The sequence below is a fragment of the Acomys russatus genome, chromosome 21, assembly GCF_903995435.1.
Source record: "Acomys russatus chromosome 21, mAcoRus1.1, whole genome shotgun sequence".
NCBI classification, from domain to species: Eukaryota; Metazoa; Chordata; class Mammalia; order Rodentia; family Muridae; genus Acomys; species Acomys russatus.
In genome coordinates, this window is record NC_067157.1 from 34600873 (window position 1) to 34627885 (window position 27013).

A 27013-nucleotide genomic window follows, 5' to 3' on the forward strand; every position below is an offset into this window, starting at 1 on the left:
TTTATTCATATTACATCTAGATTGTTAGCCCTTCCCCTGTTTCCTCCCATTCTTCCCTCCCTCCCATTTCTCCCCTTCTCCCCTCCCCTATGTCTGTGACTGAGGGAGACCTCCTCCCCCTATATATGCTCTCAGAATATCAAGTCTCTTCTTGGTAACTAGCTATCCTTCCTCTGAGTGCCACCAGGTCTCCCCATCCGGGGGACATGGTCAGAAAAGGGGCACCAGAGTTCGTGTGAGAGTCAGATCTCACTCTCCACTCATCGGAGGAGAGTCTCATGTTCATTGGCTAGGTCTTGGTAGGGGTTCGAAGCTTACTGCCTATATTCTCCTTGGCTGGTGCCTTAGTTTGAGGAGGACCCCAGGATCCAGATCTGCCTGTCATAAAGTTCTTCTTGTAGGTTTCCAGGACCCTGTGGGTCCTACTATTTCCTCTTTCTTCCATGCTACTCTCGCCTAAAGTCTCAATTGGATATCCTCTCCTCTGACCCACTTTCTTGGTAAGTAAAGATTTTCATGGTATGTATCCCTAGGACTAGTGTTTTGATATGAGTGAGTATATACCGTTTGTCTCTTTTTGCTTCTGGGTGAACTCACTCATTATGATAATTTCTAGATCAATCCATTTGTCCACAAATTTTGGGAATTTCTCGTTTTTAATAGCTGAGTAGTATTCCATTGTGTAAATATGCCACAGTTTCTTAGTCCATTCTTCTACTGAGGGACACTTAGGCTGTTTCCATGTTCTGGCTATTATGTATAGAGCAGCTATGAACATGGTTGAGCATATGTCCCTGTTATGTGGTAGGGCATTTTCTGGGTATATTCCAAGGAGTGGGATGGCTGGGTCTTGAGGAAGCCCTATTCCCATTTTTCTGAGAAAGCGCCAGATAGCTTTCCAGAGTGGTTGTACTAGTTTGCATTCCCACCAGCAATGAAGGAGTGTTCCTCTCTCTCCACATCCTCGCCAACATGTGGTGTCATTTGAGTTTTTGATCTTAGCCATTCTGATGGGTGTAAGATGGAATCTCAGTGTCGTTTTGATTTGCATTTCTCTGATGACTAACGAGGACGAGCATTTCTTTAAGTGTTTCTCGGCCATTTGATATTCCTCTGTTGAGAATTCTCTGTTAAGTTCCAAGCCCCATTTCGCAATTGGGTTGTTTGGTTTTGTGGTGTTTAATTTCTTGAGTTCTTTATATATTTTGGATATTAAACCTTTGTCAGATGAAGGGTTGGTGAAGATCTTTTCCCATTCTGTAGGCTGTCGCTTTGTTCTCTTGACAGTGTCTCCTGCCTTACAGAAGCTTCTCAGCCTCATGAGGTCCCATTTATTAATTGTTGACATTAAGGCCTGGGCTGTTGGTGTACTGTTCAGGAAGTTGTTTCCTGTGCCTATGTGTCCCAGGCTCTTCCCCACTTTTTCCTCTAACTGAATTAATGTCTCTGGTTTTAAGTTGAGGTCTTTAATCCACTTGGACTTGAGTTTTGTGCATGGTGACAAATAGGGGTCTAATTGCATTTTTCTACATGTAGACATCCAGTTAGACCAGCACCATTTGTTGAAGATGCTATCCTTTTTCCATTGAATAGATTTGGCTTCTTTGTCAAAAATCAAGTGAGCAAATGTGTGTGGATTCATCTCTGGGTCTTCGATTCGATTCCATTGATCCACCAGTCTATTGCTTTGCCAGTACCATGCTGTTTTAATTACTGTTGCTCTGTAGTACAGCTTGAGATCAGGTATGGAGATTCCTCCAGAGGATCTTTTGTTGTATAGGATTGTTTTTGCTATTCTAGGTTTTTTATTTCTCCATATGAATTTGAAAATTGATCTTTCAATATCTTCAAAGTATTTTGTAGGTATTTTGATAGGAATTGCGTTGAATCTGTAAATTGCTTTTGGTAAGATGGCCATTTTTACTATGTTGATTCTCCCGATCCACGAACAAGGTAAATCCCTCCATCTTCTCATGTCATCTTCAATCTCTTTCTTCAGAGGTTTGAAGTTTTTTTCGAATAAGTCCTTCACTTGCTTGGTAAGAGTTACTCCTAGATATTTTATATTGTTTGTGGCTATCGTGAAGGGAGTAGTTTTCCTAATTTCTTCCTCTGCCTGTTTGTCATTTGTATACAGGAAAGCTACTGACTTTATTGAGTTTGTTTTGTATCCTGCCAATTTGCTGAAGGTGTTTATCAGCTGTAGGAGTTCTCTGGTGGAATTTTGCGGGTCACTTATATACACTATTATATCATCTGCAAATAAGGATAATTTGACTTCTTCCTTTCCCATTTGGATCCCCTTGATCTCCTTTTGCTGTCTTATTGCTCTGGCTAGAACTTCAAGAACTATATTGAAGAGATAAGGGGACAGGGGGCAGCCTTGTCTGGTTCCCGATTTTAGAGGAATTTCCTTGAGTATCTCTCCATTTAATTTAATGTTGGCTGTTGGTTTGCTGTATATGGCCTTTATTATGTTTAGATAAGTGCCTTGTATTCCCGATCTCTCCAGAACTTTGAACATAAATGGGTGTTGGATTTTGTCAAATGCTTTTTCTGCATCTAAAGAGATGATTATGTGGTTTTTCTCTTTCAGTTTGTTTATATGGTGGATTACATTGATCGATTTTCGTATGTTAAACCATCCCTGCATGCCTGGAATGAAGCCTACCTGGTCATGGCGAATGATGTCTTTGATATGCTGTTCTATTCGCTTTGCGAGAATTTTGTTGAGTATTTTTGCATCAATGTTCATAAGAGAAATTGGTCTGAAATTCTCTTTTTTTGTTGGATCTTTGTGAGGTTTAGGAATCAATGTGACTGTGGCCTCATAGAAGGAATTTGGTAATATTCCGTCCATTTCTATCTTTTGGAATAGCTTGAATAGTATCGGTATTAGCTCCTCTTTGAAGGTCTGGTAGAATTCTGCACTAAAACCATCTGGCCCTGGGCTTTTTTTGGTTGGGAGACTATCTATGGTTGCTTCTATTTCTATAGGTGAAATAGGGCTATTTAATTTGTTTATCTGGACTTGGTTCAATTTCGGCAAATGGAATCGGTCGAGAAATTTGTCCATTTCCGTTAAATTTTCGAATTTTGTGGCATAAATGCCTTTAAAGCAGGTTCTTACGATTCTCTGTATTTCTTCGGTGTCTGTTGTTATGTCTCCCTTTTCATTTCTGATTTTGTTAATTTGGATAGTGTTTCTCTGTCTTTTAGTTAGATTGGCTAACGGTTTGTCTATCTTGTTAATTTTCTCAAAGAACCAGCTCTTGGTTTTGTTGATTCTTTGGATTGTTCTCTTTGTTTCTAATTTATTGATTTCAGCCCTGAGTTTGATTATTTCTAGGCAGCTACTCCTCTTGGGTGTTTCTGCTTCTTTTTTTTCTAGAGCTTCCAGATGTGTTGTTAGGTTGTTTATGTGGGATGATTCCTTTTTCTTTTTGAAGGCGCTTAGTGCTATGAATTTTCCTCTTAGCACTGCTTTCAATGTGTCCCACAAATTTGGGTATGTTGTTCCATCATTTTCATTGAATTTCAGGAAGTCTTTTATTTCTTCTCTTATTTATTCCATGACCCATGTGTCATTAAGTAGAAAGTTGTTTAGTTTCCACGTGTTAGTATGCTTTTTGTTTTTTCTGTTGTTGTTGAAGTCCAGCCTCAGACCATGGTGATCTGATAAGATACAGGTATTATTTCAATCTTCTTGTATCTATTGAGGTTTGCTTCATGACCAACTATGTGATCAATTTTAGAGAACGTTCCATGGGGTGCTGAGAAAAAGGTATAATCCTTTGCATTTGGGTGGAAAGTTCTGTAGATATCTGTTAGATCCATTTGATTCATGACATTGGTTAATGAGGTTATTTCCTGGCTTATTTTTTGATTCAAAGACCTATCCTTGAGTGAAAGAGGGGTGTTGAAGTCTCCTACTATTAATGTGTGGGTATCAATGAGTGGGGCAAGCTTTGTTAATAACTCTTTCACAAATGTGGGAGCCCTTGTATTTGGAGCATAGATGTTCAAAATTGTGATGTCTTCTTGGTTGACTTTACCTTTGACGAGTACGAAGTGACCATCCTCATCTCGTTTGATTAATTTTGGTTGAAAGTCTATTTTATTAGATATTAGAATGGCTATCCCAGCTTGCTTCTTGTGACCATTTGCTTGGAATATTTTTCCCCAACCTTTTACTCTGAGGCAATGTCTGTCCTTGTGGTTGAGGTGTGTTTCTTGAATGCAGAAGAATGTTGGGTCATGTTTATGCATCCATTCCGTTAGTCTGTGTCTTTTTATTGGAGAGTTGAGACCATTGACGTTGAGAGATATTAATGACCAGTGATTGGTAAGTCCCTTCATTTTTGGTATTTGTAACAGTTGAGATTTTGTGAGGTTGTGATTTTGCAATGGTATGTTTACCTATTTCCTATGTAGTTTTGGTTGTAGTTTGACCAGTTGGGGTGGAGTTTTCCTTCTAATAGCTTCTGTAAAGCCAGATTTGTGGCTAGGTACTGTTTGAAGTTGTTTTTGTCATGAAATAACTTGTCTTCTCCGTCTATGGTTATTGATAATTTTGCTGGATATAGTAGTCTTGCCTGGTATCTGTGTTCTCTTAGGGTTTGCAGCACCTCTGTCCAGGCCCTTCTGGCTTTCATGGTCTCTGCTGAGAAGTCAGGAGTAATTCTGATAGGTTTGCCTTCGTATGTTACTCGGCCTTTTTCTCTTGCCGCTTTCAATATTTTTTCCTTGTTCTGTATATTTTGTGTTGTTATTATTATGTGGCGGGAAGATTTTCTTTTCAGGTCTATTCTATTTGGTGTTCTGTAGGCTCTTGTATGCTCGTATGCATCTCTTTCTTCAGATTGGGAAAATTCTCCTCCATTATTTGATTAAAGATGTGTTCTGGGCTGTGGGGTCGGCTGTCCAGTTTCTCCTATTATTCACAAGTTTCGTCTTTTCATATGGTCTTTTAGTTCTTGAATGGTCTGTGTTAGGAACTTTTCAGATTTAGCATTTCCCTGAATGGTTGTTTCCAGTTCTGCAATTGTATCTTCAAGTCCTGATATTCGTTCTTCCATTTCTTGCAACCTGTTAGATAAGGCCACCTCTGAGATGCTTGCTTTCCTCTTTGCAGACTCTTGATCACGTTTTTCTTCTGTGTGTTCCTGCATCATAGCTTCCATTTTTATCTTCATGTCTTGGACTGTTTTAATGATTTCCATCATCTGGTTATTTATATTTTTCTGAAATTCTTCAAGTGCCTCTTTATATGACTCTTTTAACTCTTCAGCCCTCTTGTTTGCCTCCTCCTGCATTTGTTTACAGATTTTATTTGTTTCTTCCATTATCATCTTCTTTATTAAGGACTTGAGGTCATTTTCTTGCCTATCCATTGCTGTTAGGTTCTCTAGGTTGTTTTCATTGGGAATGTTGGAATCCGGAGATGCCAAACTGTTTCGGTTTTTGATAGGATTCTTACGCTGTCCTCTTGTCATTTTGATGGCTCTGGTGTTGGAAGGTATTTTGTAGTAACCTTCGCTGGTTGAGAGTGGTTAATTTAATTGATGACTGATTTTAGGTCAGGTGCTCTTGCCTGTGGGGATCAGGGGGTATTTTTGTGGAACAGGTAGGTGATCCGGTTTCACTCCTGGTGATTTTCGTCTGCCCCCTGGGCTCCAGGCTGAGCCAGCCAAAGTAGATACCTGTTTGGACTTTACTGCTGTAATTCAGATCAGCAGTCTTGGGACCTAGAATAAGGTCCGCACACAAACGTTCTGGCTGAGTAGGTTGATCCTAGCTGCCTGTCCTTCCTGTGGATTTGTAGTCAAGACCCCAGGTAGATCAGATCTTCTGGGGGTGTAGCTCTCTTTTAGCTCTGCCTCTATACCCTGTAGCAGTGCCCAACCTCTCCCAGTACTATATGCCTAGAGGGACCAAGGTCGTTCTTGGTCAGCAATTAGGCACTGCAAGCAAGACCCTCTTTTTGTCTCCCAATAAAGTGAGAGTGCCTGCCTTACTCGGGCCAGGATCTCCACTGGACACTCTCATTCAGGGAGCAGGGAGCGCTGTGCCAGGGCCTTGCGGCTGGGCAGTTAGTAAGACTGGCTCTGCAGAGCTCCGGCGGCCGCTCGCGGACCCAAATCTTCCCGCCGGGGTATGTGGGTCCCCTCCCACTCTGGGTCAGCAATTAGACACTGCAAACACGACCCGTCCACGTCTCGTCTCCCGATAATGTGAGAGTGCCTGCCTTGCTCGGGCCAGGATCTCCAGCTGGGCTCTCTCGTTCGGGGAGCGGGGAGCGGAGCGTAGGACCAGTGCCTTGTGGCTGGGTAGGAACAATAGGGTTGCAGAGCTCTGGCGAAAGCCCGCAGAACCAGGTCTTCCCGCAGGGCTAATAAGTTCAGCTATAGCTCTAGGCAAGACCCACGTCTCCCGATGGGTCTGTGGAAGCAGTTCAAGCTGATTTCTCACTGCCGCTGTTTGCAGGCTCAGTCTGCTGTGATTGGTGTTAAGTTTGGCCCCGGATGGCCAGCGAGCTGTAGTCCCACTATAACTGTCTCTGTTGGGTCCCGCTGCCTGTGTTTTCAGTCGGCCTAGGCGGGTGACCTCTGCAGTTTGGGGTGGTGTGGAAGGAGGAATCCTAGGGCAGATTCACCCTCTTCGCTGAGATTCCTCTGGCTGGGGACTCTGGAAAATCCCCTCCCCAAACAGCAAGTCTGTGCTTTATATACAGGCTGCAGTTTGCATGTGGATTCCGTCTCAGAGTTTGGGGAGTGCATTTAGCACCTCCGGGATGTTGCTTGGCCCAGGGGGGTAGGACCCCTGTTTGGTCTGCGGCCTTTGGGGCCCCACTCACCTACAGTTCTCAAAGTCCAGCAATCTGTTGCTCCTCTTATATCTCTGGTCTCCACGGAGTAGATCAGATACGTGGCTTAATGGTCGGCACCATCTTGGAATCCCCCCTATTTGTATTCTCTAGATCTCCTTTAGTTGTCTTATTGCTCTAGCTAAGACTTCGAGTACTATATTGAAGAGATGTGGAGAGAGTGGGCAGCCTTGTCTTGTCCCTGATTTCGGTGGAATTGATTTAAGGTTCTCTCCATTTAGCTTGATGTTGGCTATAGGCTTGCTGTATACTGCCTTTATTATGTTTAGGTATGTCCTTGTATCCCTGCTCTCTCCAGGACTTTTAACATGAATGAGTGTTGAAGTTTGTCAAATGCTTTTTCGGCATCTAAGGAGATGATCCTATGGAGTTTTTCTTTCATTTTGTTGACATGATGAATTACATTGATGGATTTTCATATATTGAACCACCCATGCATGTCTGGGATGAAGCCTACTTGGTCATGGTGAATGATAATTTTGATGTGTTCTTGAACTTAGTTTGCAAGTATTTTATTGATTATTTTAGCCTCAATGTTCATAAGAGTGCAAGGGTGCTTGCAAGGAACTTTCTGTGAATTGGCCCGGGGGCCTGAGGTCAGAAACACCTCTTTTATATGCTGTGGGGTCTTCTATGGTCCAGCAACCCCTGATGCTGGAGTTCCAGCAGTCTACAGCTGTCTCTGGGTCCTAGTGACCAGAAGGTGCACTCTTGTCAGGTAAGCCACGGCCAGTCCCTGGAGCATGGGCACGTGCCAACCCAGGTTTCTATGGCTTAACCTGGTGGCCTGAGGCATAGTCTGTACCTCTCTGACCTTGCACTGTTGTTCTGTATTTCTCAACTCAGTCTTTAGGTTGCTGTACAGTCACTGCTGCCCTGCCGATCAATTAAGGTGTGTGTTCAGCTCTGCCATCTTGGATCCACCTCTTTAATACATTTAACGTTTAGACATTTATTTTATTTATATGGGGTGGGTGCAAAATCATGCATGTGGATGTTAGACCTTCTATTTTGTGTCTTCGGGGAATTGAATTCACATTGTCAGGTTTGCTGGTAAGTGTGTTCACCCACTGAGTGATCTTACTAACTCCTTTGGTACAGTTTTTTTTTTAACTTTAACATTTTATTCTGCTTTGTCATAATACCTCTAAAAATTAATGTAGCAAGGATTAAGTATATACTTCCCCCCTTATTCTATGCATTCTAAATTTTTGTTTGCCAGTGATATGCTCTGAGTAAAACAGCATGAGTTTGTTGAGATGAGCTCAGGAAAGCCTGGGAGAACAGGGTTTTTCTTCATAATTGATAACTCCCAAGGCTGTGAATGGCACAGAAAATGACAAAGAGATGGCTGGGAAGTATATCTGTGAAACACCAAACCCTCATTTTAAAATTACTTTTACTGTTTACAGATAAGAGGGGACTTACGAGGGATGCATTTAGCATATAAAGGGAAAAGGAAATGAAATTAGAGATGGAAACACTAACCTGGCATAAGATCATCATCCTTTAACTTCTTTCCCTTCCAGTGACAGGTTTTCCCACATGTAGCCTTCCACTGTCGGACTCTTCGAGTGTCTATAGGGACTGTGCCCATGTCTTTACCTCCTACCATTCTACCCCAATCTTACTTGACTTCTACCAGAGACACCAGATGCCACTGGATGCTGTCTTTGCCTTGCTGCCACAGTCACTTCCTGTGACACTACGATTCTTGAGCTATATTGTGTCGACAGTCGAACTCATCCATTCCCACATTCCTCGTTCCTCACATCCCAGGCCCAATATAATGAATTATGTCAGTATCTCTTCTTGGGTGCTTAAAGTTAGTAAGACCCAAAGTGGTCCTGTGAATTTCCTGCCTCACCCTCAAATCTAGCTCCCTGCCTTCTGGTGCTTCTAGGTGTTCGGTGAATATTGTCACTTGTCCACTTGCTTAAGCCTGGAACAGAGGGTGGTCATGGATATGTTTCTGTAGTTTGTCATCTAGCCTGCTCTAAGTTCTGCTTCTGTTTACCTCTTAAGCTGTATCTCCAGTATGTCCGTGTCTGTCTACCTTATTGTCCATTCCGGTCACAGGTTCTTTCCAGCTACCCCTGGCCTGCAGCAGCTTCCTGTGTTCTCCCTCTTTGTTGCTTCTGGACTTTTCCAAGCTAACAGTCCAAACAGTTCCACTGGGGAACCCTAATCTGTTTGTTCCATGCCAAGTAAAAGAGCTGCATAGTACCCATTAGGGTGAAATAGAGCCCTCTGTGTGTGCTGTGAAGTCTCATGTGGCATGCCTCTCTGTCCGGCAGCCCTGTCCTGCACCACCATCCCTCTGACACTCTGAACTTCAGCCTTTTCTTTTAGTGACTGACTGACATATGCTAATCCTCCCTGTTATTTCATTGACGAAGCAAATACACATAGTGAGCACGTACAGAGTGTCAGATGCTGTTCTCAGTGCAGTTACTGTAGTGAGCAAAACAGACAAAAGGATGCAGTGCGCTGTTCATGGACTATTGCAGGCATGACAGCCAATGATCCTGGTAAGTAATAATACACATGCTAAGTCAGATAGTGACCAAATGTATTGGAAAACACTAAGTCGTAATTGAGATAGGAGGCCCTTGGAAGACAAATGGAATTGCCATCTCAATGTTGAGGAGAGGCTGTCTTGTAAGGGAGGTTGTAAGGAAGGAGGACGTCTGGTGACTTAGGGAAGTGCAGTCTTGGCTAGCCTATTCATCTGCCATATTGGGAAGAGAACGCAGGGTCGGGGCTGAGCCAGAGGCTGCGACAAAGAGAAGGCTACTGCAGTCACCAGGTATGAGAAGGTGAGAGCTAGGCCAGTGACCTCCAATTGGTGTAGTCTTTTCTTTTTTCAAAAAAATTTATTACATCTTTATTCATTTGTTTTGTCTAGGGTTCTGGGGATCAAATACAGGTTATCAGAGGTAGCAACAAGTACACTCATCTATTGCTGAGCTATCCACCTGGCCTTAATTTAAACCTTCTAAGCCTTCATTGAGTCTATTTGCTGGCATGTTTGCTAGGAGCTAGGAGTTCATTATGCTACCCAGGCTGGTCTCTAACTCTTGAGCCTAAGGGGTTCTGCTGCCTCTGTGTCCCAGGTGTCTGGAACTACAGATGTGTACTATGTTGAACTAAGATTTTATGTCTTTTGAACTCATTACACTCTCTTCTTGGAATACCTTCCTCTTGACTAATTGGCAGTCATGTTTAGTCTTAGTATTTCTCATGGGGAGCCCTGATGCTTGTCCATAGAAGGGCCTCCCGTTACACTCCTTGACAAATGCCCTACATTTCCCTTCCTGGCATTTGCCACAGTTTGAAACTAGAATGTATTTTCTCTGAATTCTCCAATAAACTCTATCTTTACCACTGGGTCTTTGAACCATTACATGGCCTGAAGTTCAGTGAGTCTGTCAAGGAGACAGGGGCTGTCACTGACATCTAAGCCAATATCAGACCTTTGATGACTGTGACTTCATTAGCTCTTCCTAATAATCCCATGGGACAGGTGCCAATGGCTTTCCTTTGCAGATTGGGAAGCTGGGTGTGTCGGTGGTTGAGTAATTACCTAGCTTGTATAAAGACCCTGGCTCAGTTCGGTACCAAAAGGAAAAAAGAAAGAGTGGAATATGGACACGAAAGGATGGAAACTTGGGCCTGTGTGACTTGTTTCATCCCACAAACTAGTATGGAACCAGAGAGACAAGATGGTTCTCTCTGCTGTTTTGTTGGTGTTTCTGTGGTATTCCTCTCTGAAGAGCTACTCAAGCCTATACTACAGAGTAGTACTGGAAAAAGACAGTTGTGCCTATTTCAGGCCTTGGTTTCTTGTCCCTTGAGCCATTATTGGCTTGAATTCTGCCCTGTCCCACTTACCTGGAGCAAGGGTCTCAGCTGATGGCAACTGTGTGACTGACCTTTTCCCTCCCTCTACCTTCTTCTCAAGTGCAGTGCTAAGGATTGAACCCAGAGGTTTCCCAGAGAGTGCTGGGTAAGCACTCCCCCACAGAGCAATTTCCTCTTTGTTCTGGGTCACTCAGCATTTGTAGGGTAGGCAGTGTTCCACCCTCGGCTGGAGGTACACTCGTGTCTCTAAAGAGAACACAGTGCTTGCTTATATGGTGTAAAATTTCTCCTTGACTAGCACCATTGACTTGCCCTCAGTACTCTCCTTGTCACACTAATTGCTGGGCTGCGCTAACCTGTGTGGTTCTTTGAGATAACCCCCAGAGCCTGCATTTCATGGCTTCCTTTTCTTGTCATCCTGTCTCATCCTCAGCTTTGGCCTCAGTCCTTTCCCTTCCTAGCTGAGCTTCATCTCTGAAGCTGCTCAGCTCTGCTATTTTTTGCTCTGTTGGCTACAGTCGTCTCCTGATTCTGTCCTGCTGTGTCCTGTTAGTCCTGAATCTGAGAGATGTATTTAGCTTCTTGTTCTCTCTGAAATCTTAGTGTGGTGGTGGTGGTGGTGGGGTGGGTGTTTGTCTTCTCCCAAGGGAAGCAATTCAAATTAACAAAGCTTGTTGACTCTAAGTGGTAGAGCTCATTGCCTGGAGACAAGTTGGAATGATTGAAGGAGAACAGTTTTGGAGGGGGCATAATAATTAGATTTTTATTGTCTATACAACTAGAGTCAGTACTAATATGCTTCATGCACAAACAGTGGCAAAGTATTGAGCATCAGGCTTAAGAAATGAGGTTCCAGGCTGAGCCTCCTCATCACAGCCCTTACCTGTCATGTGATTAAGCAGATGGTGCATGTGATTAGCATGGGAATCCCTACCAAGAGTCAGTCTGGAGCAGGCATGATAGGAGAAGAAATGGATTTGTTTTAAAGACAGAGACATAATTCAGTATTTCTTATAATATCAAAGGAAAACCCAGACAGGGCCTGGTACTTTAATCATAGGAAAACTGCTAAGTAAATGAACACTTGTCCTGTAAGGTGCCTTGTGAACTTGAAAGTCTTCACAAACTTTTTTTTTTTTTTTAACTGAGATATTAAAGTGCTTCAACCAAACAGCTCTTGTTTCTCTGATTGGGGTAGTGTAAGCATCTGGTTCAGTGGTAGGTACATTGTATTGGCATTCTGGTTTAGGTTAGGGATTTAGCTGTTCATTCATTGTCACTAATGGGAAAATGTGGCCTAGTTTTTAATCCTCTCTTTCCTAATAATGAAGTGAGGTCCATCGTGGGAAAAGAATTTTAAAATAAAGATGACTGAAAAGTGGGTAGTTTCTATTTTCCAAGAAGGAAGAAAGCCCATTAGCCATTGGTGACTTCAGAAAATACAGAGATTTTAATATTTAGATACTACCTTAAATAAATCTTTGAATATTTACTTGTAATTCCATAATCTTTTACAGAAACCCTAAGTGGCCTGGATACTGTTGTGAAGATTCCTCCCCACTTGTTGAGGTAAGAGAAAGCAAATGTAAATGTAGCAGGGGAAAAAAAAAGTCTCCTTCCATGTTTTTGTATCACCTTGTTGGATAACAGCATCTCATATGCTGAATAGTTTTCTTGTGTTGTTGTTTTGTTTGGTGTGGAGGAAATGGCCTATTTCATGAGGGGAGCAAGATGGGGCTTGATCAGCTTCCATCTGTGTGCAGAGTGAGTGAATGAACTCAGTGATCCTAAAATAATCTGTGAGCAGAAGGATGGAAGTGGGCAAGAAATGACCAAAGCTAAGGTGAGAGAGTGGACGTGCAACAAACCTTCCAGCAAGCACAGAAATTAGTGTGTTCTCTGGGAAATGCCGTTAGTCCTACCAGCTGGAGTGGGTTTAAACTCTCTCCCCAGCCTTTGCCGGACAACGTCTTGCTGGTAGCAGTCTGAAGTCACGTGCAACAGCTCTAAGACACAACCCTATTTCTACACTTTCCCCATCTTCCCCTCCTTTGTCCTCATTTTGAGATAAATAATGCATGTCCTATGTAGGAAATGGGAAAGGACAAAGGCATAAAAAAAAAAAAAAGACTATTTTCACAATCACACACCAAGGGATAATGACTAAAGTCAATTTAACAGATTTTCTCAAGTCCTTTTTACACATATATAGAACATACAAATGAATATGGAATTTTCCTTACAACTTAGTTTTTGGGTTGTTTTTTAAACTTAATATAATATGAAACATTTTAAAAATTCCAATGTGTTCTTTAAATTAAAATGCTGTATTTTTAATCACATTGCTATGGCCTAATATATTTAGCAGTTTTTCTATTATTAAAGCACTTGACTATTTCTCGTATTTGTGTGTATGTGTGAGAGAGAGAGAGATTCTGAGAAATGAACCTACAATCACTTGTAGAGTGTGTATATTGTCAGGACACAATGACTTAATAGGAATTTCCATTATGTGGATTGAACAGGAATTATCGTTCTGTCTTTAAAGCAATGTATTATTCCTCCCATCATATCTACTCCAGACGTACATACTATAGGGACTGCTATGGTAATCAAAGTTGTACAAAGTTTGCAACTGAACAGAGTGGCAGCAACACACATGACTAGCAGAGAGCTGTCCCAAAAGGCCATGTAACAACTACAAAAGCATGCTAGTTTGGGGAGCTCATTTCCTGTTTTATAACCCTGTATGTACCATTTCTTGAAACTAATTTTCTCAACACTGACTTTGTCATACCAGCTTTTCCATGTTACCTTTCACTGTCACTCTCCTGCTTAACAAAGGAAAGCAGAGCAGGTACCATCCTAGCCTACTCTGGTGACTTGTCCTAGGATATGAAACCATCATCCCACTACAAAGAACTGAAAGTATCAGTCCATGGGCACAATAAAAGATGAGAACCAAGAAAAACATCTTTGTGCAACTTGGGTAATTTTGTGTTCTTGAATTTTAGCAAACTTGAAGAAGACGTAACCCAGCTATGAGATGATAGATGAAAATCTTTTGATAAGACCCCTTCATTTCCTGTAACCATCTACAGACAGATTTTTATTGCTTACATCTATAAAATAACAATGATATAGATGGGTAATATTTGCCATAGATAAATAGAATAATTGAGGGACTCGATAAGCCCTAGCCACTTCATTAAAAATACATTTGTGAGAATATTGCTTTTTTCACTGTTAACAATATTAACATTCTTATAAATAATTGTTAGTGTTCTTTGGGTCAATCATGTGCATTAATAATGAAAGCTCAAACTGAATGGAAATCGAAAACTATTTAGTCCTATAGTCCCAGGAGATTTTTAAAAATATCATTTTATGTATACTTTGTTACAGGAAGCATAATATATAGACTCATAAAAGCCTTTCAAGCACTAAGTCATATATATATAGAAAAAATTCTGTGGGAGGAGTAGAATGGAAATGTGAGTTCAAGGAGAAAGAGAACAAGGCAGCATTTTTTTTTTTTTTTTTTTATTGTTAAGGACAAGTTTGTTCTCTTATTTTTGGTAGATTAAAGTAGTTTTCAGCTTGCTGTCATGTATAAAATTCATTAGATACATTTAAAAGATGATACATTTTTAAATGAAAATTTAAATAATTCGATTATACAACAAAGATACCCATTGCAATTTAAATTGTCCTGGAAAATTCTCAATTTTAAAATATGTGAAAACAGAATCTTAAATTTTTTCTTAATAACAATATAAGAAAAAAATAAAATAAAATCTTGACCACTGTTTTAAAGCTTTTTCTCAAAGCAAAGTATTATTAATCTGAAAATGAGGCTTACGTGGTTCTGGGTCTGTGGTAGGAGTTCAGCCTTCATGGTGAGAACAGCCAATCACAATAGCCATAGAGTAGAGGTCTAGTCTGCCCTGAAAACAGATAGCTGGGGAGCCCCTGAGATGCCTCGGTATATAAAGACACCTGCCTGAGGGCCTGAGTTGCATCTCCAAGATCCACATGTGGAAGGAGATAGCCAGCTTCACAAAGTTGCCCTCTGACCTCCACCTATCATGCATCAAGGCACATACATGTGCATATACACCACCACCATCAAACAACAAAGAAATTATAAGAAAAGTAATAAAAGGTAACCGCCATTTTTATCATGAGTTGGAGTGGGAGCACATGAGTTGAAAAGACACTATTTTATTGGTGCTAAGGACATTTCTTTGTCCAGTGGTGTTTACTTTCTTTTCTTAGCCAGCCAACCATCTTGCACAGTAGTAGGAGATGGTAACAGAATTTGTGGGAAGGGTTCCAAAGGGTGAATTGTGGATGGATATGTCTACAGAAGTCCTAACGTAAAACTATCGCTATTAGGGATATAATTCAAAGTATTTACCCTGATGACAGAGAGCTGCATCACCATCTTTTCATATAGCAGAATGTCCAATACTGTATTTTATGTGCACAGCAAAGTCCATCAACGTTGTTGTGCAGGACACTGAACCATATGAACATGGCATGTCAAATAGACTTTTTATTCTGTAAGAGGAGAAGAGGACAAACACGGCAACCCTGTTACATAAGATGAGTTTATTACAGACTTTCATACTTGCATAATGAGGCTTCAGGAGACCCGTGAGTCACAGTAGTGGGAGCCTTTCAAATCCTCTTATAGAACACAGGAAGAAACTATGATTACAGCAAAGAGGTGTTATGGAATCAACCACAGTGTGAATAACGATGTTGTATCATTATTGGGGAAGTGATACAATGACCTATAACAGCTGTTCATTAACTGTGGTTCCTTTATTGTGAGTCCATTCTTCTTTAATGTGTAGTTTGATTTATCTGCCAGGCACTGTGATGTTCTTTTTGTTGTTGTTTATTGTTGCTTTTATTGACTGACTCATTGATGACTGATTTTTGGTTTGTTTGTTTGTTTTTTGGTATACATATAATTTTATTGCTTATTTACAATGAATACAAATCTGCATGCTAATGAGTGGTTATGCCTGTTTATTTTTTTTTATTAATTTATTCTTGTTACATCTCAATGGTTATCCCATCCCTTGTATCTCCCATTCTTCCTTCCCTCCCACTTTCCCCTTATTCCCCTCCCCTATGACTGTGATGACTGATTTTTGAGACAGCATCTCTAAATACTTGTTTTGGATAAGGTTATAGGAAATCACTCAAATGACTGCTGGACTTTTTGGTTTTTTGTTGTTGTTGTTGTTGTTTTTGTTTTTCTCAGTTGATTGCTCTCATGTTAAATATATGAGCGTTCTAATAAATAATTACAAATATGGCTTTGATTACTTGTGCGCATCAGTAATGACAGCTTAAATCAGAACCCTTGAGAGGCCTGTGCTGTATTACCCTCCCCACCTGGAGCAATTGCTTTTAAAGACTTCTCATACAAGTCTGAACGCAAATTAATATGCATGATTTAAGTGACTGGTAAATACATAGTGTATTTTAGGGGAGGACCATCCTAGTGGTAATTATGGCATCGTTAGGAGTCACTGCCTATGCAGCAAAGTGCACTGAACTTGTCTGGATTATTTCTCAAATTTGTTAGTAGGTAATTATTTTCTTTTCTCCCTACTTGTTCCCTGGACTTCCAAATTCGTTAGTAGGTAATCACTTCAGTCTGCTTTGCTTTTGACCTTGGAGATGAGCATTCAGGGTCCTTAATTTGCCCCATCCATCCCTCATCTCCTTCTCCCCAGAAAAGGGGAGGCCTCCCATGGACATCAACCAGCCCTGGCATTGTCAAGCTGCAGCAAGATCAGGTGCATTCTACATTTCCCCTTTGTACAGGGCTCTGAAATAGTGGGACATACTAAGGCTGCTCTCTTCATCAAGACCGTCTGCTGTATATTGCCTACAGCCTTTCTTTCTTATTTTGTTGACCTTGAAGACTGCTGAGGTCCTTCTTCGCCCTGACAGGCAGAAATGCCCCCTCTCCTCTGGAGCCTCATTATGCTGTAGGTATAATTCTGCCATGGAGCTTATCTACCACACCAGAAGTTATTTAGGGGTGCAGTGCTCTGGTTCTATACTCAAGAAATCATTTGTGTTTGTGTCCCCCAGTTCACTGCCTAATGAACCTTTTGGGGATGTAAAAAGCCCCTCCAAATTTCTCCTCATTCATTCCAGGGACTGTATGGCTCATCTCCTGGATCCTTAAAAAAAACAAAAAAACAATATTTTGGAGGAAATCTCAAGTAGAATTTAATCTCAGCTCTGCTAATAGACCTTTTAATATCTTACTGACTAAGAATATTTCAAAGAATAGTTTCATGATCAATAGAGTGGGTGGGAGTGATAGTTGCCAAGACTCTGGTCCATATCCCGTGCCAAAGGACGGCAAATTTACTAAGCCTTCAGTTTTTAGTTGGTCTCAAAGATACATTCTTGGCCTCCTGAAGTTTTTTTTTTTTTTTCTTTTTTCTTTTTCTTTTTTTTTTTTTTTTAACATGGATTTTAAACAAAACACTTCTAGACAAATTGTTTTGGCCTCAGCAGCTTTGGTATGTAAAACGCGGGGCATCCATGTTAGGTATATTTTATTTTAATTTATGAGCGGCTGTGGCTGTAGAATGGAAGAGGAGGGCGAGGACCGGAAATAGCCTAACCTAACCCCCAGCATGAATTCCTAACCTAACCCCCAGCATGAATTCCTAACCTAACCCCCAGCATGAATTCCATGTGCAATATTTGTGATTTTTTAAAAAAAGAATAAAGGACTTCGACTCCTATCTTATTGAAATGCAAAAGTGTCTTTTCCTTATTGTCCAATGTACTTATAACATATTAGTCTACCTGATATAAGACTGTTGATAGAATCCTCAGGCTGTCCTGTTGAAAGGCAGCCACTGATAGCAGCCCTCTGGTTGGCATTATGCAGTGCCCCATTGGGAACAGTGCAGCCATTTCTCCAGCAGTAGCTCAGCTGCCATTTTATTTTCTTTCTCCATGATTCTTTGGAGCCAGTGTCACCTTAAGCATTCTCTCTCCTGACAGCTTTATTTCCAAAAAAGACTATAGACTTTCTTCCAATTTGTCATTGTGTTATCTTCCACCCTGCTTCCTCCTGCAGCCTTCTGCTTTAGTGTGCTTGTTAGGTTCAGCCTCGTCTTGCAGCTGATATGCTCACACATACGTTCCTCCTTATCTTGACTTAGGTACCTCTTCTCTTTTTTTATGTAGGTGAAAGAAAGTGTATTTGTTAGCATTTGTGCCTGGAAAGAACCTTATCCATCATAGCTCTCCATTCTTTTACCTTCCTTTGCACTATGTTGACCTACATGATTTTAATTCTATAGATTGAGCCCTGGAGATTGAGCTGCGGTGATGTATGAGAATTTTTGTTTTGTTTTGTTTTCAGTTTTGATTGAGAACACCTATCTGCATCAGCTAGCAAGGACTACATCGTGGACCTCCTGGAGTTGGACTGAAGTCCTTTTTAACTGACTCCACCACTTTCCATAGTGCTCTGGCTCTCCCACAATCAGGAGAGCCCTTGCTCAAAACTCCTGGCTTCTGGGTAGATGGATAGCTGCTTAGCAACCCAGGAGAAGAGCCCCTGTTTTTCTCAGGAATAATCTAGTAATTCTAGCCTGAACCTGGACATTGGGTCCTTCTGTGTTCCTGGGGAGGTAAACACTACCCAGTGTGGTTATTAGAATGGCAGTGAGTGAATGCCCCATGCACTTGAACAGGATTGTTTTCCCAGGTCATTTTGACCATGTTCATGTTCATCACCAGCTGGATTTCTGGTCATTTGGATCCTCCTGGGCTTGCCTTAGCCTTCTGAGAAAGGCCAGAACAGAGAGTGCTTTTGGTGCCTTCCTATAACAGTGATGTAAACTGTGTTGGGTTGCCCTGGTAACCTGAATCTGTGAAGCTGGCCGAGGAAGTGTAGAGTTAATGACTTCTGTGTCCACTTAGGAATTGCTCTCATTGAAATTAGGATACAAAAATGAATAGAAGGCCCATTTGCTTTGTACCTTGAAGAAGACACACCTTTCCTAAAGTAGAGGTGCCGACACAGTAGATTTTATCAGCAGGTGTAGTCAATCAGTAATTATTTTCACACACTTACATCATATGCTTTGATTTGCTCTACCAACTCCCCCCCCCCCACACACACACACACCATTAGTTTCTCAGGAATTGGAATTTATTGACAAATCCCTCTCTCCTCCAAGGAAATGTCTTCACCAGCCTTCAGGATCTGAACCAGCTTTTACTAGTTTTGTGGGTGTCTTTCTGTAAAGATGTAGAGCATTCACTGGTAAGACTGATGCTCACGGGTGTGTTGTGTTGGATCTCCGTGTCTCTGGCAGATCTGAATAGTGAGAATACAGGGATCAGTATAGATTTAACAAGCTCCTTCCTTCCATCCATCCATAACAATGAGGGTCAAAGGCCACCAGTCACATAGTTCCATTTTATTTTTACTTTTTAAATCCTGACTGAGGATTGTCATCAGGAAGCTGTCTCCATCTTCATTTCAGCAGCTGTTGGTCTTTTCTTATTTTACCAATAGAACACTAATTACTGCTGCTTTTTCTTTTTTCCATTGTGGTTTTTTTTCCTAAAATTTCTTTATTTATTGTATATGAGTACTTTATCTGCAGAAGAGGGCATAAGATCACGTTATAGACGGCTGTGAGTCACCATGTGGTTGCTGGGAATTGAACTCAGGACCTCTGGAAGAGCAGGCAGTGCTCTTAGCCACTGAGCCATCTCTCCAGCCCTTCCATTGAATTTTTAAAAATAAAGTATACTGAGGCCTGAGGAGACAGCTCTATTGCTAAAGTGCTTGCCAGACAAGCGTGAGGACCTGAACTCCATCCCTAGTATCTATATAGAAAGCCGGGCATAGAAGTAATTTTAGCACTGGGAGACAGAGAGGGACAGACCTCCGGAGCCTAGCCAGCCTAGCATGTTCATCAGCCTTGAGCCCAGTGACAGACTGTCTCAAAATCTAAGGTGGACGGCTCCTAAGGAATGAGACCTGCATGTGTGTGTGTGTGTGTGTGTGTGTGTGTGTGTGTGTGTGCGCGCGTGCACTCATAATACTTGCACAAGCACATGCGAATACAGAATATTGGCTATATTTGCTTTTCTTCCAACAGATGTCTGATGTAGGCAAAGTCCTGTAGTCATATAACGTTGGGTATCATTCTGAGTAGCATATAGGTGCTCATATAGTGCCCTTGGGATGGTTGTGCCTAAAGCAATCCACATTAAAAAAAAAAAAACCTTCAACTCTAAACACTGAATTTCTAATGAGAACTTCTTGTCTTGAAATCAAATAACAGCTTTTAACAGAGAACAGCAGCTATAACTTCAAAACGTTAAACGGTCTCAGTTTTGTCTTTAAGTTACTTATGAATTAATAGACCACATATATAAATGATACATGTATATATACATATATAAACAGGATACTTATATTAAAAAGTACTGTTGTTGGGGTGTGAACTAAGGATATTCTTGCTTTAGAGAGTGAAAAAATCCTGGAAAGCATAATTGACACCCAGTGTCATGTCACTTGAACTATGGGGAAGGTTTAATATATTCCCCACTGTACAGATGAGACTGGAGTTGGGAGAATAATTTGCCCAATGTTGATAAAATCTAAATACTACCCTTGATTATCAAATGTGAAAGCCACACCCCTTACAAAATAATGACCCTTACTAGCTGCCTTATTTCCTTCTAAGAATATAGAATGAAAACTAGGGTATGTGATTATATAGCCCTTTATAGCTTATATATGTGGAGAACATTTCCTAATGCTGTTAATTTTCTTTAAGAACATTTTAAAGGCCATTAAAATTTCATCAGATTAATGTACCAAAGAAGGGAGAAAGTCATTTAAATACTGGCCTTATCCTAGTTGATGTCTTAATAATTGGTTAAAAACTGGAATAAAATACTAGATAGCCCCTAATCTTTAGAGGGAAAGGTTTGGCTTTGTGAATTTCTGGAGCTGAACAAGGGGAAAACATGGTACAGGGAATATTTTACAAGGAGCCATGTCTAGTGACGTCAGGAAACATTCCCTTCTGATTACGAGAGTGCTGTTATAGTTACTATATAAGAATTGATGCAGAAAGTTTTTAATCAATAGAAAAAAGAAAAAGAAACCCATCTCTCAGTGACAGTGCCCGTTGTCAGCCTGAGCTAAGTAAGCTCTTTCTTAGGCAGAAGCTGAGCCCATACTAGCGCTAGGTCTCCTTTTGTACTCTTGGATCTTTTAATGTACATGTGAACATTTTATAAAAATGGTAGATAATACAACCTTAAATCCTAAGGTAAAAATATGAGCATAAGCATGTTATTTAGGATTTCTGTACTAGATTGAATCATCTAAAGTTGCCAATATTCAATCTTTCTGACTTAAGAGAAATGACAATTTCATGTGCTCAACTTAATAGTTGCAATAGGCTTGCTAAGAAATCTTGCAAGCTCATGGAAGAAAATGGATTTCATGTTGATCCAAGCTATGTCCCTAAGGGCTAACAGTTTCTGACAAGTGAATCTGATCTTTATTTTAAATATAAAAGGGAAGGGTTGACTGATTAAAAAAACAATTTCAATAAAATATAAATGAGAATAGAAATTAAATGGAAATGTTTTACTCGTGCTCTAGAGAAAGTACGTTAAGGAGCCAATTTAGTTCCAACTGGCTTTGTAGAACTGACTTGGATAAAAGCTTTATCAGTGGAAGTTCATCAATGTTAGTATGAGCTGCTTAAAGCATCTGTATTTATAAGCATGAAGACAGCATCATGAGCTTCACAACAGGAGTATGGAAAACCTGTGCTCAAATTAGGAAAAATCATGGCTCCTGGAAATGGTGGTGGCTGTGTCTTAACTCAGTAGGAATGTCCAAAGAATGAGTTGTTTTTCACTTACAAACAACTTATAACTTCTCACAATGCCATAGAGTATAACACACTGTTTTATGAACTCAAAAAAAAAAAAAAAAAAAAAAAAAAGGATAAAGACACAGGCCTGGGCAATGCTTGTCTCCATTTCTGGTGTGGTGGCCATTTGCATTGCCTTTTAAAAAATTGTTTGGGAATTTCAGATATCAGTATATTCTATTATGATCAAATCTACTCCAGCTCTCTTCCTTTTTAATTCCTTCTCCATCTCCACCATTGCTTTTCCCTCCCAACCTCTGGCTCTTACAGCCTTCCGACCTTCTATTCTTTGATGATCTCTAAGCCCCATTTAGAACTAAGCTGTCCATAGTCTCTTGTTCTTTTTGTGCGGTTCAGTCAGAAGTCTCTGTATTACCATCTACGGAGATAAGAAGGATCTCTGATGAAGGTTGAGAGAATCACTGAGTCGGTGGGTGTAGAGATAGGAAGTTAGGATGCAGTTTAATATTGTGTTTGGTTAGCTTAAGAAATAGGAAGCTCTTTCCTGGGATTATGGGTCCTTGGAGCAGTTGGTTTCATTTTCATGTTGTTGTTGTTGTTGTTGTTGACAATTAAATCTTGTCTTAGTCTGTTGTTGTTTTGTATTTCTTTTTTCTTGATATGACAGAATACTTGTAAGGGGCCAATTTATTTAAAAAGATGTTTGTTTAGTCTTATGGATCTGGAGGCTAGGAGGTTCAAAAATCATGAACCTGGCATCTTCTTGGCCTCTAGTGATGATATGCTACTTCCATCTTAGGGGATCATGGACAAATTGGTACCCACAGACAGAACACAAAGTTGTATTTACTTTATCACTACCTATTCTTAACTACAACTCATCTAGTTCCAATAAAGCAAGAACTTAGTCCTGAGAAGGAAAGGATTCATCTCTTTAGGATGGCTCTATCCCTGTGACCTGATACTTCCTACCCAGGCTTGACTCACAACGTTGCTGCTCTCAGGATCGAACTCCAACATGAGTTTTGGTGGCAACAAGCCATATTCAAAGCATAACAAATCTGAACTTTCAAAAGTTGTACTTCAAAAAAGATGAATTTTGTTTTTGTAATTAATTTTTATGTATTGTAGTCAAGGTAAACCTAAGGTTGTATAGCATGGTATATTTTATACAAAAGCCACCAATTTCAATAAGAGATACTGTATGGTCATATAGTGACTTAATATATAGCTTAAATCAGAGTCCTCACATTGTTGAGTGTTAGTCTACCTTGTAAATGTAAAGTGTCTTGTTGATGTGACACAGCACAGCAAAGAAGGATAACCCTAAACTTTGAAAAATATGTGGTTTCACTAGGGATTCTTATTTGTGCTCATGCTAGTAGGTAATTATTAGTAAGCTGTAATGTTCTCCCATTCTTTTAAAATTCCCCTTTGTCCTCTGTTGTCTTCCAGCCCAATAAAGCTGGTCTGTGATCTGTGACAGTTAAGGAGACCGGTTCAGTCTCCTTGACAGAATCAGACATTGTGTCACAGGACAATGTCTTTGGCATGAGAATGGCATACTGCTAATTGTTTTTCAAGAACTAATGGCATGGCAGGACATGAAACTGGAGTCTGCTGCCTTCGTTTAATTGGGCGAGAATGAATTTGCACATGCCTGTGCATAAAAAGTGGCCACTAAATGTGAATGAATGTTGGTTTCCCTACGCTTTTATCCCAGTGAGACAACATCTAGAAAGATCAAAAGATGATTTATCTGTGTTCTGAAAGTGCGAGGGGACTGAGTGTGTGCCACATTGCATCTTCATTATAAATTTCATCCTCAGCTGCAATTTACAGGCCTGTCATGCACTCTCATTAGTCACTTTACAAAAGGAAGGCAGGAGGGTTTTAGCGATAACATGGGCTAAGGGAGGAAATCAAATGTGCCCATGAGTTCTGTTGATTCCTGCATGTCTTCATTTCCAACTAAAGCCAGGATCTGAGACAGAGACTATGCTGGAGCTGTAGAATAAGAGGGGCTGGGGGTTGGGGGGTACGTGTAAGGGCAGTCAGCCATTCTGCTGAATCCTGTGTCCAGGGATCAGTTTAGAGTCTTGTTAGAGGCTATCTAGCTTAATCCTACACCCAGCCAAGTGAGCAAAGAAGTCTTGGCTCAGCACAGATCCTTAAGCTTCTACCATATTGATCAGAGTTCGTTCCCCTAAGTGCAGTGACTTGGGATCCCTGTGAGAGGGTAGAGCCAATGAGTCTCCTGGAAAATAATACACTCCTTCCTGTTGTGGTTTGCATGAGGTATCCCTATATTGCCAGGTATTTGAATACTTGGTCTCCAGTTACTGGTGCTGTTTGTGGGACCTTAGTAGGTATGCTGGGAACGGGTCATGGAGGGTGGCCTTAACGTCTAAAAATCTCCCACCGTCCCTAGTCCACATCTGCTGCCTTCCGCTTTCAGCTCCAGTTGCCATGGCTACCTGTAGCCATATTTTCCTGCACTGGTGGTGATGTACTCTCATTCCTATAGAACTATAAGCCCTAGGTAAACCCTTCCTTCTATAAGTTGCCTTGGTCATGGTACTTTATCACAGCAATTGAAAAGCAACTAATACAGCTTGTCTGGAAGAAAGCGTTTTCCCAGATTCACTTATTTACTTGTTAATTTTTAAATAAAGTATGTGTATGGTGGGTCTCTATATGTGTTTACATACATGTAGCCACATATGTGTAGGTGCTTGTGTGCATGTTCCTATAAAAGCCCCAAGTTGATGTTGAGGGTCTTCCTCAGTTGTTCTCCAATACATTTACTGAATTGGGGTCTCTGGTTAAATTCAGAGCTTGCCAATCTCAGTATCTAAGTGAGTTTTGACTGTCAGCGGACACAGCCTCGAGTTACCTGAGAAGGGATTCTCAATTAGGGAATGCTCAGAACAGATTGGTCTCTGGACATGTCTGTGGGGATTATCTTGATTGGTAATTGACACAGTTAAGAATTTTTACTGCTGCGATAAGCAACTTGGGGAGGCAAGGGTTTATTTCACTTATATTTCCACATCAAATCCATCATCAAAAGAAGCCAGGGTAGGAAATCAAGGCGGGAGCCTGGAGGCAGGAACTGATAGAGAGGCCATGGAAGAAGGCTGCCTGTTTCCTTATACCTCCAGCGTTACCATCCCTGGGGTAACACTACCCATAGTGAGCTGGGCTCTCCCATATCAATCAAGCAAATAAGCCACAGGTATGCCCAAGGGCCAACCCGGTGAAAGCGTTTACTCAATTGGAATCTCTCTCTTCCTAAAGGAAAGCTGGCTTGTGTCATGTTGACATAAAGCTAGCCAGTACAGGCCTTAGCCCCCTGTGTACCATTCCGTGGTTGAGAGGTCCTGGCTATATTTTTTTTAAAAGCTAGTGAAAGGACTAAAGAGCTTGTTCAGAGTTTGAGAGCATCTGATGCTCTTTTGAGGACCTAGAAGTTCATTTCCAGCACCCACATCAGGCAACTCGCAGTCGTCGATAACCCCAGTTTCATGAGATCCAACACCCTCTTCTGGCCTCTGCAAGCTGAAGCGTTCACAGGTGTACGTAAGAGTAAATAAATCTCTGGTGGCTGGAGGGGAGGGCACAGGAGCACTAGCTTTCCTTCATGGTGTCTGCTTCTAGTTCTTGCCTCAGCCCTGTCCCTGACTTCTCTCAATGATGAAGTGTAATCTGTAAGCTGAAGCCAACCCCTGAGTTTCCTCTGGTCAGAGTGCTTTACCACAGAAGCAGAAGGAAAGTAGAACACTCAGTTGCTTTAGCTAGTCAGTTCTTCCCGGGATCTTCTGTTTCTGTATTCCAAGGGCTTGCATTATGGATGGTTGCCATAGCTGCCCAGCTTTTACATGGCTTCTGAACTCTGGCCTCATGTTTGTGTGGCGAGCACTTTCTCCACTAAGCCATGTACCCCCTGCACCTAGCCACAAGTACCGTTTTTAATTGGCCTGTTTCATTGTACATGCTCCTGGATTTCACGAGGACATTTCCATCCATGTGTTTAATGGACTTTGAGCATACAGTTCCCCTGTGCCCTCCCCTTTTGTCCTGAGTTTTTTCATATCTGTGATCTAAAAGAGGTATTACCCTTTTAAATAGCTGTTGTAGATTTACTCTTTTAATACCAAGGGATCTTTGAACGAATTTGGTTTAAGGTGTCAGATAGAGTTGGATTTGAGTTGTCTCCAGTACATTTGAGTTGAGGGGCTTGGGCAGGTTGCAAGACTTCTCTGAACCCAAACTTTCTTTAATGTGACCCAAGGATAGGTAGGCTTATTTTAAAGTTACAAATAAAGCTAAGTATGGAAACAGTACATGCTGAGAACAATTATCTTCTTCTAGTTCATTCTGAATGTGAATAAACAAAGGCACCGACCCTCTCTGTCCTGTTCCTTGTTGGCTCATGCCCAGATCTGTATATGGTGTCTGGCCCGTTGTAGGCACCAAATGTTGGTTCAGTGGATGAACAGTTGACCTTGGTTTAGTGCCCCATGAGGTCTTTGCCTACGGTTATATTTCTTCAAAGCACTTATTTTTACATAGAGATTTTGACACTGTTTTTGGTTTTGGTAATGCCCTTCCAAGGCAGTTAGTCCCATGTCCTGTGAAAACCTGGGAACGGGTGAAGGCTCGATCTGCTTAGCCCTGTTCTAAGGCATGATCTGTGTCAGGGCTAGGCAGATTAGCATGTTGGTCAGATCTGGACCCTTGCCTGTTGTTTTGTTTTGTTTTGTTTTAATAGAGGTTTGTTGGAACCTGGCCATGCTCATTGATTTACTTACTATCTGTGGCCGCTTTTATATCTAGCAGAGTCAAGCACTTCTAATGGAGGCCATGTGAAACACACAGCTCTCATTGCCTGCCTGTGTTTTGAAAAATTCTGCTGCCCCCTTCTTTATAGTCTATACACACATACTTCAACTCCTTATGTTTGGCTTTTATTCTATCTTATTTTAGATAAGAGTCTCACTTACTTCAAAATCTGACCTGGCCTGGAACTCACTGTGTAGACCAGGGTGCCTTCTAACTTGCAGTGACACCATTGCCTCAACCTCCCAAGTTCTGGGGTTACAGGTATAAACCCTTGTGCCCAGATCAGTATTGGCCCTAAGATTAGCCTTTTTTTTTTTTTAATGGATGGGAGGCTAAGACCTAACATAATTACTATTTGGTTCAAGTATAAATGATTCCATAGCCCACAGCCTTCACACTAACCTTTTAACTCAACACAAACTTAGTTGGAACAATCTCACTCGGCCAGGCCTGCTTGACAACACGAGCAGACTAGTAAAGTGCT

At 41.1% G+C, this 27013-nt stretch overlaps 1 protein-coding gene across 1 annotated transcript in view; it reads left to right on the forward strand.

The window, feature by feature from the left end:
• Positions 1–27013, forward strand: part of Arfgef3 (ARFGEF family member 3) — a 144179-nt gene that overhangs the window by 6078 nt on the left and 111088 nt on the right. The window contains exon 2 of the mRNA XM_051164643.1: positions 12268–12319. Coding sequence (XP_051020600.1) covers positions 12268–12319 — 52 coding nt within the window. The remainder of the gene's footprint in view (positions 1–12267; positions 12320–27013) is intronic.